Here is a 14,290-nt window from a genome sequence, read left to right as displayed (position 1 = left end):
ATAGGGCCAGGCAAGAGGAAGGGACAGTGGGGGGCTTCCGCTTAGGGCTCACTGTCTCTTGTGCCCCCTTTTCCCAAGGGTTCTTCTATGCACTGGGGAACTGCTGTCTGCACTTCCCTAACAGGTACTGAGCGCTTACGCCCATCTCATGTCCTCCTTCACTGTAAATGTTTTTTGTTACACTTGGAAAAAGTTAATAAAAAATATTGTTAAAAAGTAGTTCCAGGCATAAGAAGTGATGGTAAGTCACTGTGATGTTTCTTCACAGGTCTCATCATCTGCAGATGGCTCTATTCCAACACCATCACAGTTCTGTCTTGGACAGGCCTTCTCCTTTGTACCACCTAGCAGAAGTAAAACACACCCTTTACCACCCCCGGCTGCCAACCCTGCGCAGGATGGAGATGGATAGTCTGGGGCACAAGCTAAGTGATGAACACTCAAGGACCAGCACGCCGTGTAACCACAGTGAGTGTCCAACAATCTTCTGTTCTACACACAAACATTTGTAGGGTTCATAAATAATAGCTTATAATTCAGTGTAAGACCTGCTTTCCTAGGAAACAATGGTGGTCACTGGGACTGTGTAATGGTCCTCCTACGCCCAACTAGGAGAAAATGCTTTATGAAACTACTGGGTTAAGTTTTGGCATTATGATTAGTTTATACAGGTACTTCAAGGCTGAACCCACTGTGAGCCCCATCACAATAAAGGATAATGGTATCCTATAGATAACACTATTTATAGCGGACCCCCGAATGGAAACTCGTGCACAGATGTGAACCAGGCCTTAACAAAGATTAATAACATAAAATCTGGCTTTCTGCTGCAATACTATCTACCCACCAGTGGAATACAAGGATAACGTGTATTAGTTAGTGTGCGTGCAGGTCAGAATACCGTGAGAATGCAGAGTGTAGGACCCCCACCGATCTGGTATTGATGACCGAACCTTAGGATACAGCATCAATAGTTTTAGTCCAGAAAACCCCTTTAAGTTGTATCCTTCACACTATACATTGCAACACTATTAGAGGGTAGTAAATTGGATACTATGCTGCCTGGATGGTAAATTTGTAAATAATCCAAGTGAGGATACCCACTCCCATCTGAGTCTTTTCTTTCTTGTGTATAAGGGTGAGCTGTATGCGCCCTGTGTAACTGGGTCCTATTTTCTCCGTCTGCACAGGGAGCTTCAGGAATACTAGGATAACCACATATAACTCTGAGAAGCAGCTGCTGCCATCATTGGTGAGTGTAAAGATAAAAACTCTATTAAATATTCAGGATTGTGAATGTCGTCTTGTCCCTTTCAGGAGATCACACATACCGGGAGGCAGTTCATACAGCAACATTCAGACCATAACATGGTGACACAACCCCTGAAATGGACTCAAGAGAAAGAGACAACTTGTATGCAAGTAGACAAAGACTGTTCCAGATATACAGCAGCATCCGGAAACTTCCAGCTGAAAGATCTAGAGAAAATGGGTAAGAATAATACAACATCTATGTAATGATATCATATTACATATTAGTTGTCTATATAGATATTAAAACTATATAAGAAACCAACAAGCTCCACAACTAGAGATGACATCATTGATTCTGTTATGAGAGCACTCATGAAGTGATACTGATATTAGATCTCTTATTTGCAGATTTAGGGTTCAGTGGTTATGCTGTGAGATTCCTATCCCCCAAAGTTACTCAATCCTGGAGGGTAAGTGGGTACACATTTCATACATGCATACACTGAGTAATAATACAATAATAAGAACCACATGTAAACATCTGCATTGTATGTTCTCCCCGTGTTTGTGTGGGTTTCCTGCAGGTACTCCAGTTTCTTCCCACATGGCAAAAATATACTGATAGGTAAATTGGCTTCCATTTAACAACTGACCCCTGTGGGTTCTGGGGATGAGCTCCTGTACAGCAGCCACTAACTCCCCTACTCCACAATGCTCCCTGTGCTCCCCTACTCCAGTGCTCCCCTACTCCATAATGCTCCCTGTGCACCCTACTCCACAGTGCTCCCCTACTCCACAATGCTCCTCTATTCCACAATGCTCCCCTACTCCACAATACTCCCTGTGCACCCTACTTCACAATGCTCCATGTGCTCCCCTACTTCACAATGCTCCCTCTATTCCCCTACTCCATAATGTTCCCTGTGCTCCCCTACTCCACAGTGCTCCCCTCCTACTCCACAGTGCTCCCCTACTCCACATTGCTCCCTGTGCTCCCCTACTCCACATTGCTCCCTGTGCTCCCCTACTCCACAGTGCTCCCTATGCTTCCCTACTCCAGTGTTCCTTGTGGTCCACTATTCCATAATGCTCCCTGTGCTTTGAGTGCCTTGTGTAAAAAAAGCACATTGCAAATGTTTTTTATTGTGGTTGTCTAGTGATGTGTACAATGTGCCAGAGGTCATGGTGGAAGGGAGCAAGATGAGGATATAGTGGCTTCCATATCACAGACAAACACATTTCTCATCTGAGTTAACATCTTTCTCCTCCCACAGTTTTGCCTGCAGAATAACCCATCTCTAGATGAGTATGGACAGAAGCCTATTCCTGTGGAGACCATGTAAGTCTGTATCATAATACTCCAGGTACTCCATTCCCCTCAATCCTCCATCTAACCACCAGTTCTCTTCTTACTGCAGGAACATTTTTCGTACATTTGGTCCTTCCTATAGATGATGGGACTTGCAGTCTGTGATCTCTTGGAGAGAAGTACTACACATTGTATTTACATCAGTGTCCCAGAAATTTCTTGCTGCCCTTATTCCTACCCACAAGCAACAAAAATATCCCTGAGATTAGATATCGGGAATTTATTTAGATGCATAATTTGCAAATTAGTGACAAAGTTATGTGACAACATATTTACAGCAGAGAAGGGGTGTTAGGTTAGGTCTTTACCCACTATGTAGCCCATGTTGTAAATAAGTAATACATCCCTATGACTTGTCACTGACTGAGCAGCAAGATGGCATAAACACTGAAGAAGAGGGTGAATGGGTTAAATAAAGGGCTTGTCTTTTTGGATATGAGTAGTTTGTGAATAAATATAGTCTGGAGCTAGCATGAAGAACAATACAGCACAAGGTTATCCTTGTACAGACCCACCAGTTTATCCCTCAGCTCTCTCTAACACCTTAAACACTTACAGTACATCTCCACTTATATTTTTCCAACCCAACATATATTTTTGATCTCTTCAACCTTATTAAGCTAAGCTCTTCATTTAAATGCCTCAACCAATGGCTTTATTTGATATCACAGGTGAAGGAATTAAAAATAGGACCCATCTGGTGTTCTAACCCAAGGGTTTGTCAGAAAAGAATACATCTCCCACACTATTACAGATCCCAATTTACTCATTGATCTTCTTCAAGTGGCCAATCTTTCATTTTCATTTCTTGCCGTCAGATGGCATCTTCCAAGTCTTATGATGCAGCTATTAGTCTTCTATTAACCTTTACGCTTTGTGCATCAAAACTCCATTTAGTCAGAAGAATGAAAGTTTCTCATAAAGATGGGTAACCTCTAAAGATTCATTTCGTGTCGGGGCAACATGGTGGCTCAGTGGTTAGCCTTGCAGCACTGGAGTCCTGGGTTTGAATCCTGCCAGGAGCAACATCTGCAAGGAGTTTGTATGTTTTCTTCGTGTTTGCATGGATTTCCTCCCATTCTACAAAGACATACTGATAGGAAAAAAAGAAAAAAGTACATTGTGATCCCTATATGGGGCTCACAATCTACAAATAAAAAAAAGATTCATTTCGGGTCGAACATATTTTGTATGAACCACAGCTTAAAGAGAACCTTTCATGTCCTCGGGCACATGCCGTTTTATATACCACTAGAAAGCCCAACAGCGCACTGAATTCAGCGTACTGTCAGCTTTCTCGTCCTGTACACAGGGGGAACAGATATCGGTGCATTTACCAATTCCTCTTCACTGTCAGAAGGGCGTTCCTGACAGTCTACCTGGGAACGGTCCTCCTGACCGTACTGTCCATAGCACTATACTGACAGAGTGATTGTTCTTTCTCGCCCAGTCATGACTCTATGGATGAGTACTGTCAGGCTCCGTTTCATGGCTGGGTGGGAAGGAACACCCCTTCTGGAAGTATAATGCTGTGGAGTCATATTGTGTGGGGACCAAAAAGGGGAGTCATATACTATATGGGTGCCAAAAAAGGGGGCCATATACTATGAGGGAGCCTATTACTGTAGTGGAGCCAAAAAATGGAGTCATATACTGTGTGGAAGACAAAAAAGGTTCATATACTATGAGGGGTCTATTACTGTGGTGGAGCCAAGAAACTGAGTCATAAACTGTGTTGGGGCCATAAAAGGGGAGTCATATACTGTGGAAGAGCCCTAAAAAGATTGGCTTAGATCATGTGGGGGGGGGGGGGGGTAGAAAGGGGTCATATACTGCGTGGGGGCCGGAAAAAGGGGATCATATACTAGGGGGGGGGGGGGAAATGGGGTCATATACTGGGGGGGGGGCAAAAAAGGAGATCTTATACTGTGGAGGGTGCAAATTAGGAGGTCTTTACTGTGGTGGCCATAAAAAGTGGTTGTATACTGAGTGGGGGCTATATAAAAGGAGGTCATATTCTGTGGGGGACTAAGAGAAGGGGGTCATATACTGTGTGGGGGCCAAAAAAAGGTAGGAAAGGGATCATATACTGTGGGGGAGGGCAAAAAGGGGCTCATATACTGTGGAATAGGGGGACATAAAAAAGGGGTCAACTACTGTTAGAGAGCCCATAAATAAGAGGGTGAGCCATAAAAAAATCAAGCCATATACTGTGGGGGTTGAAAAAGGGAGGTCACATACTGAGGGGAACCATATAAAGGTGGGCTTATAACTGTTGGGGTCAAGAATGGGGGGGGGCATATATTGTAGGGGGCATAAAAAAAGGGAGTCATACTGTGGGGCCAAAAAAGCACGGAGCAGAAACTTGGCAAATGAAGTTAAATGTAGACAAATGTAAGGTTATGCATTTTGGTCAAAGAAATAAAAGGTATGATTATGAACTTAATAGTAAATTACTGGGTGACGCTCGGTTCACACCAGCACTTGGTTTCCGTTCGAGGATTTTGTTTCTGAATTCGCTTAAAAAATGCGTAGAGAAAAGTCCTTTGAACACTTTCTCTGATGATTCTCTGTTTGAGAAGCTCTTCTGTTCCTCTACATAGAGTTCTACTGTACTGATTTGACCAGTGACAGAAAATGACAAATAAATGATATTTACACTTTAAAGAAACACACGTTCAGTCCAATACTATGAATAACACTTTGTCAGGCTAGCCAGGTATTGCACCTGATTTCCGTATACACATGCACACTTGGCTAGGCAGAACATATGTGTGTTTCCTTCTTAGCAGGGAGAATAAAAGGATTGTTTATGCTGAAATCCAACATGTCATAACCTTCTCTTTATAGATATCAACAACTGGAATAGAGTTGGCTGTTATTACCGAAATCGAAGGTTCAGGTTATATACATCTAATCTGTCTGTCCAGTTTAACAGTCTGGCTGGATCAGTGGCAGAATGTGCTAGCCCTCCCTATCCTTTATCTATCCTCTATACAGTGGCTTGCAAAAGTATTCACACCACTTGTACTTTTTCACATTTTGTCACCTTACAACCACAAACTTAAATGTATGTTATTGAGATTTTAAGTGATAGACCAACACAAAGTAGCCGATAATTGTGAAGTGGAAGGAAAATGATACATGGTTAACAATATTGAAAAATATGTATCATATTCCTTCCACTTTCCAATTATCTGTTACTTTGCATTGATCTATCACTTAAAAACCCAATAAAATACATTTACGTTTGTGGTTGTAAGGTGACAAAATGTTGACAATTTAAAGTGGTATGAATACATTTACAAGCCACTGTATATCTGTCTGGCTTAGCACTGATGAATGGTCCACCAATAACAAGTCATTCCTAACATTTAGCTTTCTGGACTCATTCATAGATCACTTTCGAATCCAACTTGTATTTCTGTCAAATTTAAGATTGACATTCAGATTTTTGGCATGGATGTACTGCATAAGTGCAACAGGTCTGCATGAGAATTAGTCCCATTGACATTCAATGTGGCCATTCCTTGCTGTTTCTGTTGATTTTTTGTAGCTGTGCCAAAAAATCACTTTGAGATTATTAATTTCACATGATCTGGGTTGCAGAAACCCTACTTACATGCCTGGGATGTGAAGTGCTGTCAGATTTGACACAGATTTTAGCACAGAATTTACATGAAATCTGACACGTGAATAGGGTCACGTAATTTTTATGACCATGACACTTGACCCTGATTTCACTTCTTTGTAGGGCTCCCTATTAAAATCCATGCATCCTGTTAAATTCAGATCTGTCAAACCTCTAATGAAACAGAGGATTCACCATACAGTTCACTGACAGAAAGTGACTAGAGGGTGATGGGTGCATGAGCCAAAGAAGGCATCCCTCATGACACATGCGCAAGTCGAAATCTGCAAGTGGCAAAGAGGGTTGTTTTGCAGATTCGCTCAGACAAATAAAGTATTTACCATACAGTACCTACATAGCCAATTTGCTGACAAATATAATTATTGTAGATTCAGTTTAGGGGGCTATATGGAGGAATTACATACTGCCCACCAGGGGAACATTTTATAGATTTACTATACATGCCTATGTAAAGTGCACTCATCCAAAGACAGGCAGACCTTAAATAAGCATACCAAGCAGTGAGTAGAGACCTATTGTGATTATAACCAGGGCTGAGTCAGAGTTGTGGAGTCAGGGCCAATTTTAGAGTTAGTTATCGAATCCAGTTTCTGAATTTAGTCCAAAGTTACCGACTCCAGCTTCAAAACAAAATGATTACGGTAATTATTTTTAATTATATTTTACAATTATTGATAATTTTAGAATTAATTAGATGCACAGTTTGTTACATATTTACTTTCATATGAATTCAATCATTAGATTTTTTTTGTGAATTAGAGGAACTTGCAGATTCTGTCTGACCATGGCTGTCAGCCATTTATGAAAGAGTCAGAGTCGGACTAAGGCTGTGGGAAAATAGAGGTGTCGGAGTCAGTGCTTTGGCCTACTGATGCACAGCCGTGAGCTGCTTCAACAATAGCAACATGCCTGGATTATAATTCACAGTAGCAGCAAACATACAGTTATTTCATTTCAGCCTGTGAAAAACTATCACCTTATCATGAAACAAAGCAATACTGGTGAGTGAATAGATAGATCACATCTATTATGTACTGAGCTGGGGGAATTGGGCATTCGGTGCAGTAAGAGTAGTGGCCTCTAATGTGCACATTTTGCAAGATTACACCACAATTTTCTTCTGAAGACATTAGAAGTCTCCTCAACTCTTTATATCAAAACAAGTGTGGACACATAACTCAGACACGTGACAGCAACTCCATGGGAGTACTTTTCCTTTAAACACTGCTTTATTACTCTCTGATGTGGACAGGAGTATAAAATGCTGGAATAGGATTTGGTGAAGGGATGGAAGGACACTAGTATCATATTCACAGTAATGAGTCAGGGCAGACATGCGGCCACTTGGAAGGGACCATCTGCCGTGTGTTGTGCACTGTGTTCCTGGAGCTGATTTAGTTCATGGAAGCGTTCGCCACACCACAAGCACTTGTAATGTTGCTCTCTGTTGTGGACACTCTGATGTTTGTTAAGATGTTCCCTCTGTTTAAAACTTTTGTCACAGGACAGGCACTTGTAGGGCTTCTCACCCGTGTGCACCCGTCGATGTCTCTGCAGGTCAGAAGAGTATTTGAAGCGTTTTTCACAGTCTGGACATTTGAGAGGCTTATCTCTGGCTGGGTCACAGCGATGCTGCACAAACTCTGAGGAGGAGAAGAAGCGGCGTTCACAGGCAGTGCATCTCAGTGGCTTTTCTGTGCAATGGGCAGCCTGGTGTTTCTGCAGGGCAGAGGCACGCTTGTAAGTCTTTTGGCACACACTACACTGAAAGGGCCGCTCTGCACTGCTTTGCCCACACTTATGCCGTAACAAGTCCTGTGACTGGTGGAAGCCCTGCTGGCACGAATTGCACTTGAAGATGCTCTCTGCCCCGTGTTGGCTGAAGCTCATGCCTTTTTCACAAAAGGTGCAATTATCAGGCTCTTCAGCTTTGTGTGTGCGTCGGTGCCTCATGAGTGCGTACTGTTGCTTAAAACTCATCTGACATAGATCACAGTGGAAAGGACGTTCCTCACTGTGTGTCCGCTCGTGTTGCCTGAGGTCTGATGGCCGCCGGAAAGTTTTTTGGCAAGCACCACAGCGGAAGGGCCGCTCACCAGCTGGCGTGCATGGATGTTGCAGTAACTGAGAAGATTCCTTAAAACGCAGCTGGCACGTCTGACATTGGAAGAGCTGCTCGCCTGAGTGGGCGTACATGTGTCGCAGGAGATGGGAGCGATGCTTAAAACTTTTCTCACACACAGTGCATTTGTATGGCCGCTCTGAGCTGTGTGTGCGTTTATGGTGCACCAAGTGTGAGGACTGGCTGAAACTCTTATCACACAGTGTGCACTTGTATGGCTTCTCACCAGTGTGAACACGTTCATGGCGTGAAAGCTCTGATAGGTGCTTAAATGGTTTATGACATAAGGTGCATATAAAGGGTCTGTCAAGGGAAGCTGTGGCTGGTACAGGAGGTGGTGCAGTAGGTAAACAGGCTCTGTCAGCTTCTGGAGACTTGTATGTCTTCTCACAGATTGAACATTTTAGGGAGCTGCCATTGTGAGCAGTGTGATGTTGAGCCAGCGATGTGAGCAGTGAGAACCCCATTTTACAAACTCCACAAACAAAAGGTTTCTGTTCCACCTGCGTGCACTGGTGCTCAAGGAGGTCAGTTGCCTGGTGAAATATCTTCAAACACTGGGTGCATTGGAAGGAGCGGTCCTGACTAGCTGAGGGCATGCACTGATGTTCCTGTGGGTTTGCTAGGTGGGAAAGGTCATGCCCACAGAGCCCACATTTGTGAACAGGCTCACCGGGGGGTAAGGGAGGTTGCTGGATCACAAGATCGGGTTGCACTAAAATGCCGTAAACAGCACAGCCCAAAGGGTTGTCAGCAGAGGCTGGATTGGCAATGGGATGCTCACTGAGTGCAATGGGATGCTGTGGTGTCTGCTGTTGGGATGCCTGCAAGGAGGAAGGAGGAGCCTGTGCAGGAGCCCAGCCCTCGGACATACTGGGTGCCAGGAAACAGGGGTTCAACAGGGAAGCCTTCACGGTGATGGCTAAGCAGCTATCAGGCAGATGGGTGTCCTCCGCACAACCTCATGGCATCTGTTGTAGGAAGCCTGCATCAGAAAAACAAGCAGGATCAGTTGAGAATTCAGTATAAAGCTGTTAGAGTGGAGCAATATCACACAGCAAGGATAGTATAGGTACATACTGTTGTATATAACAATATAGCATATATTATCACACAGCACAGAAGAGGAGGGTATCAATATTTACAAGATAGAATGTTGGACAGAGGATGATATATATTGCAGTATTATGTAGAGGATGGTATATATATTGCACAGCAGAGGATATTATTATATAAGGCAAGATATAGTTTTCACACACTGGGGTTTAGTACTATTATTATATAGAGAATGGTATGTGTGTGTGTGTGTATATATATATATATATATATATATATATATATACAGTCCCATGAAAAAGTTTGGGCACCCCTATTAATCTTAATCATTTTTAGTTCTAAATATTTTGGTATTTGCAACAGCCATTTCAGTTTGATATATCTAATAACTGATGGACACAGTAATATTTCAGGATTGAAATGAGGTTTATTGTACTAACAGAAAATGCGCAATATGCATTAAACCAAAATTTGACCGGTGCAAAAGTATGGGCACCTCAACAGAAAAGTGACATTAATATTTAGTACATCCTCCTTTTGCAAAGATAACAGCCTCTAGTCGCTTCCTGTAGCTTTTAATCAGTTCCTGGATCCTGGATAAAGGTATTTTGGACAAACAATTCAAGTTCAGTTAAGTTAGATGGTCGCCGAGCATGGACAGCCCGCTTCAAATCATCCCACAGATGTTCAATGATATTCAGGTCTGGGGACTGGGATGGCCATTCCAGAACATTGTAATTGTTCCTCTGCATGAATGCCTGAGGATTTGGAGCGGTGTTTTGGATCATTGTCTTGCTGAAATATCCATCCCCGGCGTAACTTCAACTTCGTCACTGATTCTTGAACATTATTCTCAAGAATCTGCTGATACTGAGTGGAATCCATGCGACCCTCAACTTTAACAAGATTCCCGATGCCAGCATTGGCCACACAGCCCCAAAGCATGATGGAACCTCCACCAAATTTTACAGTGGGTAGCATGTGTTTTTCTTGGAATGCTGTTTCTTTTTGGACGCCATGCATAACGCCTTTTTTTATAACCAAACAACTCAATTTTTGTTTCCAAAATGAAGCTGCCTTGTCCAAATGTGCTTTTTCATACCTCAGGCAACTCTATTTGTGGCGTACGTGCAGAAACGGCTTCTTTCTCATCACTCTCCCATACAGCTTCTATTTGTGCAAAGTGCGCTGTATAGTTGACCGATGCACAGTGACACCATCTGCAGCAAGATGATGCTGCAGCTCTTTGGAGGTGGTCTGTGGATTGTCCTTGACTGTTCTCACCATTCTTCTTCTCTGCCTTTCTGATATTTTTCTTGGCCTGCCACTTCTGGGCTTAACAAGAACTGTCCCTGTGGTCTTCCATTTCCTTACTATGTTCCTCACAGTGGAAACTGACAGGTTAAATCTCTGAGACAGCTTTTTGTATCCTTCCGCTGAACAACTATGTTGAACAATCTTTGTTTTCAGATCATTTGAGAGTTGTTTTGAGTAGCCCATGATGCCACTCTTCAGAGGAGATTCAAATAGTAGAACAACTTGCAATTGGCCACCTTAAATACCTTTTCTTATGATTGGATACATCTGGCTATGAAGTTCAAAGCTCACTGAGGTTACAAAACCAATTTTGTGCTTCAGTAAGTCAGTAAAAAGTAGTTAGGAGTATTCAAATCAATAAAATGATAAGGGTGCCCATACTTTTGCACCGGTCAAATTTTGGTTTAATGCATATTGCGCATTTTCTGTTGGTACAATAAACCTCATTTCAATCCTGAAATATTACTGTGTCCATCAGTTATTAGATATATCAAACTGAAATGGCTGTTGCAAACACCAAAATATTTAGAACTAAAAATGATTAAGATTAATAGGGGTGCCCAAACTTTTTCATAGGACTGTATATATATATATATATATATATATATATATATATATATATATATATATATATCATTCAGCAGGTATTATTATATAAAGGATGTCATATACATCACACAGCAGGGGCTATATTATAGAGGATGGCATATGTACGTGTCAGAGGGGTATATTCTAATACAGAGGATGTTATATACACATCAGAGCGATGTACAGTATATGACATGGGGGGTATGATACATCCATAGATGGTATCCTCCAATGCTGCTCAGACCACTATCTGCACTATATACATGTGTCACTTCCAGTATTTACAGTTATCTAATGTAGATGTAAAAATGTTGGCTGTCTGGGATTTTTTAATAAACTGCCTACAAAGGGATATACATAGTCATACATAAGGGGGTGTAATATATATGGTATATCCATACACAGTAAGGGCTTATTATTCTGCAGAAGAGGATCCACAGCTAGAAATATTACTATAGCTGGAGGGGATTATTATTATGTTGATGACAGTACCAAGTGTCATGATTAGGCCACAAGCCGGGGACTTTCCTGAACTAGGGGACGCCGCCGCTGCCTCCCCGACCCCCTGCACGTTACCTGTATACAACTGGGGACCGGCGGGGCCTGCAGGACGAGGGAGGAGGCAGGCGAATCCGGACGGCTGCGGCTCCGGGAGTGAAATGTCATGGGAGGAGCCAAGAGGGCCGCCCCCTAACGGACACCGGGGAGGAGACCGAGAAATACCGAGGAGGCCTCAGGGAGAGAAGAAGAGGGAGACGCAGGGAAAGGGAAAGAAAGAGAGCCAAAGGAAGTGATAGAGAGGGGAAGAGGGACAGAAAAAAGCGAGAGATAGGAAGATCCAGAGCGATGGAGAAGAGAGAGGGGTATTTTATTGGGTTTGTTAAACCAGGGTGAATAGTAGGAGGTGGTCGTATGGGGTATACAGTGGGTGTAAGTAAGAGTGTGGGGTGTAGTTATATCGGGGTACACAGTGGGGTGTTATATGAAGGTAAGCATATGAGGCTGTTATATTGGGGTATGGAGTGGGGTGTATTTATATGAGAGTGAGCAGTGGGGTAGTTATATTGGGGTATGGAGTGGGGTGTATTTATATGAGAGTGAGCAGTGGGGTAGTTATATTGGGGTATGCAGTGGGGTGTGTTTCTATGAGATGTTAGAGTGAGCAGTGGGGTAGTTATATCGGGGTACACTGTGGGGTGTATTTATATGAGTGAACAGTGGGGTAGTTATATCGGGGTACACTGTGGGGTGTATTTATATGAGTGAACAGTGGGGTAGTTATATCGGGGTACACTGTAGGGTGTATTTATATGAGAGTGAACAGTGGGGTAGTTATATCGGGGTACACTGTGGGGTGTATTTATATGAGTGAACAGTGGGGTAGTTATATCGGGGTACACTGTGGGGTGTATTTATATGAGTGAACAGTGGGGTAGTTATATCGGGGTACACTGTAGGGTGTATTTATATGAGAGTGAACAGTGGGGTAGTTATATCGGGGTACACAGTGGGGTGTATTTATATGAGAGTGAGCAGTGGGGTAGTTATATCGGGGTACACTGTGGGGTGCATTTATATGAGAGTGAGCAGTGGGGTAGTTATATCGGGGTACACTGTGGGGTGTATTTACATGAGGCCCGGCTCACATCTGTGTTCAGTATTAAATTCGGGGAGTCTGCTTGGGGACCCCCTCCCCCAACACATTAAAAAGTGGTTAGCTAAGAAGCCACACTGACCTCCTAGATCACTATTTTTCCGCACGAAACATGCAGAAAAGTGCTGCTTGCGCTTGGAGATTTAGGTGGAAACGCAAGTGTGAACGCCGCATTACACAAAACTACTTTCCAAAATAGGAGAAAACATACAATGGCGAGCTGTACTAGGTCAAATAAATCCATTGGGGATGGAGGGTACTCTATGATGTTGCCAAATGGCTAAAGTGGGAGAAAGTAGTCATGGCAAGGGAGCTTCTGCAATAGAAGAAGCAAACTTCTGCTCCAAATAATAAATCTAAAATAAACAGTATAGTAATAGTAAATGTTGGTGGGGTAAAGAACAAAACAGGAAAATGAGAATAGAGGAGGCTATAAAGGAGATGAGGACACTGGAGCCAAAGGGTCCTGGAGTCCTGTTTCCAAATGAGCAGACAAGAGAGTGACGGTGGTCCTAAATGAATAGGATGGTAGCCATGTATAACTAAGTATGCCAAGATGGAGGTATATGTGGGAAATAACCGCAAGGTTAACCAATAAAACCAGGTATTAGTGGAATGAACTTTAGGCTTTGAGTTGCAACCTCTTCAAACCACTCTGAGATAAGGAAGGTCAGTAATTTTTTTTGTATGACCGTCTTGCCAGCCTATAGGAGGTGGTGAGTGAGGAATTTTATATATGGCCACTTGGTCATATTGAACATGTATAATGACACATCTTCAGGGTGTTCAGAGATGGTTATTACTTCATAAACTGTTCTGAGTACAGCTGACCAGAAGCGTGTCAAAAAAGGGGCTGTAACACACAGACCATGCTAGCACATGACATGAGTGAGGCTGTCAGGGGTCAGTTCATTCCACTCACCCTTCACTCAGGCTGTAAATTAAGTGTAAATGGCATCCCAGCACAGTCCACGCACCCTAAATACACAATGTCCGTACTACCTACTTGCCAGGCTCATCAGAAACCTTTGCACAGAAAGTCCACAACGTTTTCCTCTGCAGACTTTCTGCTTCTATTATACAAATACAGAAAATGCTAGCGTTTCCTTATGTATAATTGACTTGCTGCGATTTACAAAAATGCAAGTGTCTTTGAAATCACAACATTTCTGAAGCAGATTGTTTTCTGCAATGTGTGGATGGGATTAGCCAGAAACCCATGCACTTTGCAGATAGTCTACAACGCTGTGGCCAAATCACAGCATTTACGTTATGTGG

At 42.8% G+C, this 14,290-nt stretch overlaps 2 protein-coding genes across 2 annotated transcripts; one reads left to right on the top strand and one right to left on the bottom strand.

Moving 5' to 3' along the window:
- Window positions 1-258: 258 nt before the first annotated feature.
- Window positions 259-2,820, top strand: SPMIP8 (sperm microtubule inner protein 8). Its single transcript, XM_075280647.1, has 6 exons — window positions 259-468; window positions 1,191-1,252; window positions 1,318-1,492; window positions 1,663-1,724; window positions 2,529-2,593; window positions 2,673-2,820. Exons 1-6 carry the CDS (start codon window positions 285-287, stop codon window positions 2,707-2,709), a joined length of 585 nt encoding a protein of 194 aa, XP_075136748.1. The 5' UTR covers window positions 259-284; the 3' UTR covers window positions 2,710-2,820.
- A 4,628-nt stretch (window positions 2,821-7,448) lies between these two features.
- On the bottom strand, window positions 7,449-12,103 carry ZNF319 (zinc finger protein 319). The gene is made up of 2 exons (XM_075282223.1): window positions 11,935-12,103; window positions 7,449-9,382 (listed from the first exon to the last, which is right to left on the bottom strand). The coding sequence occupies exon 2, from the start codon at window positions 9,267-9,269 to the stop codon at window positions 7,599-7,601; it is 1,671 nt and encodes a 556-aa protein (XP_075138324.1). The 5' UTR covers window positions 9,270-9,382; window positions 11,935-12,103; the 3' UTR covers window positions 7,449-7,598.
- Between the last annotated feature and the right edge of the window lie 2,187 nt (window positions 12,104-14,290).

This window comes from Leptodactylus fuscus, chromosome 7 (genome assembly GCF_031893055.1).
Source record: "Leptodactylus fuscus isolate aLepFus1 chromosome 7, aLepFus1.hap2, whole genome shotgun sequence".
Classification (NCBI taxonomy): domain Eukaryota; kingdom Metazoa; phylum Chordata; class Amphibia; order Anura; family Leptodactylidae; genus Leptodactylus; species Leptodactylus fuscus.
Note: the sequence above shows the minus strand (reverse complement) of the source record. Positions and strands in the feature narration are given on the sequence as shown.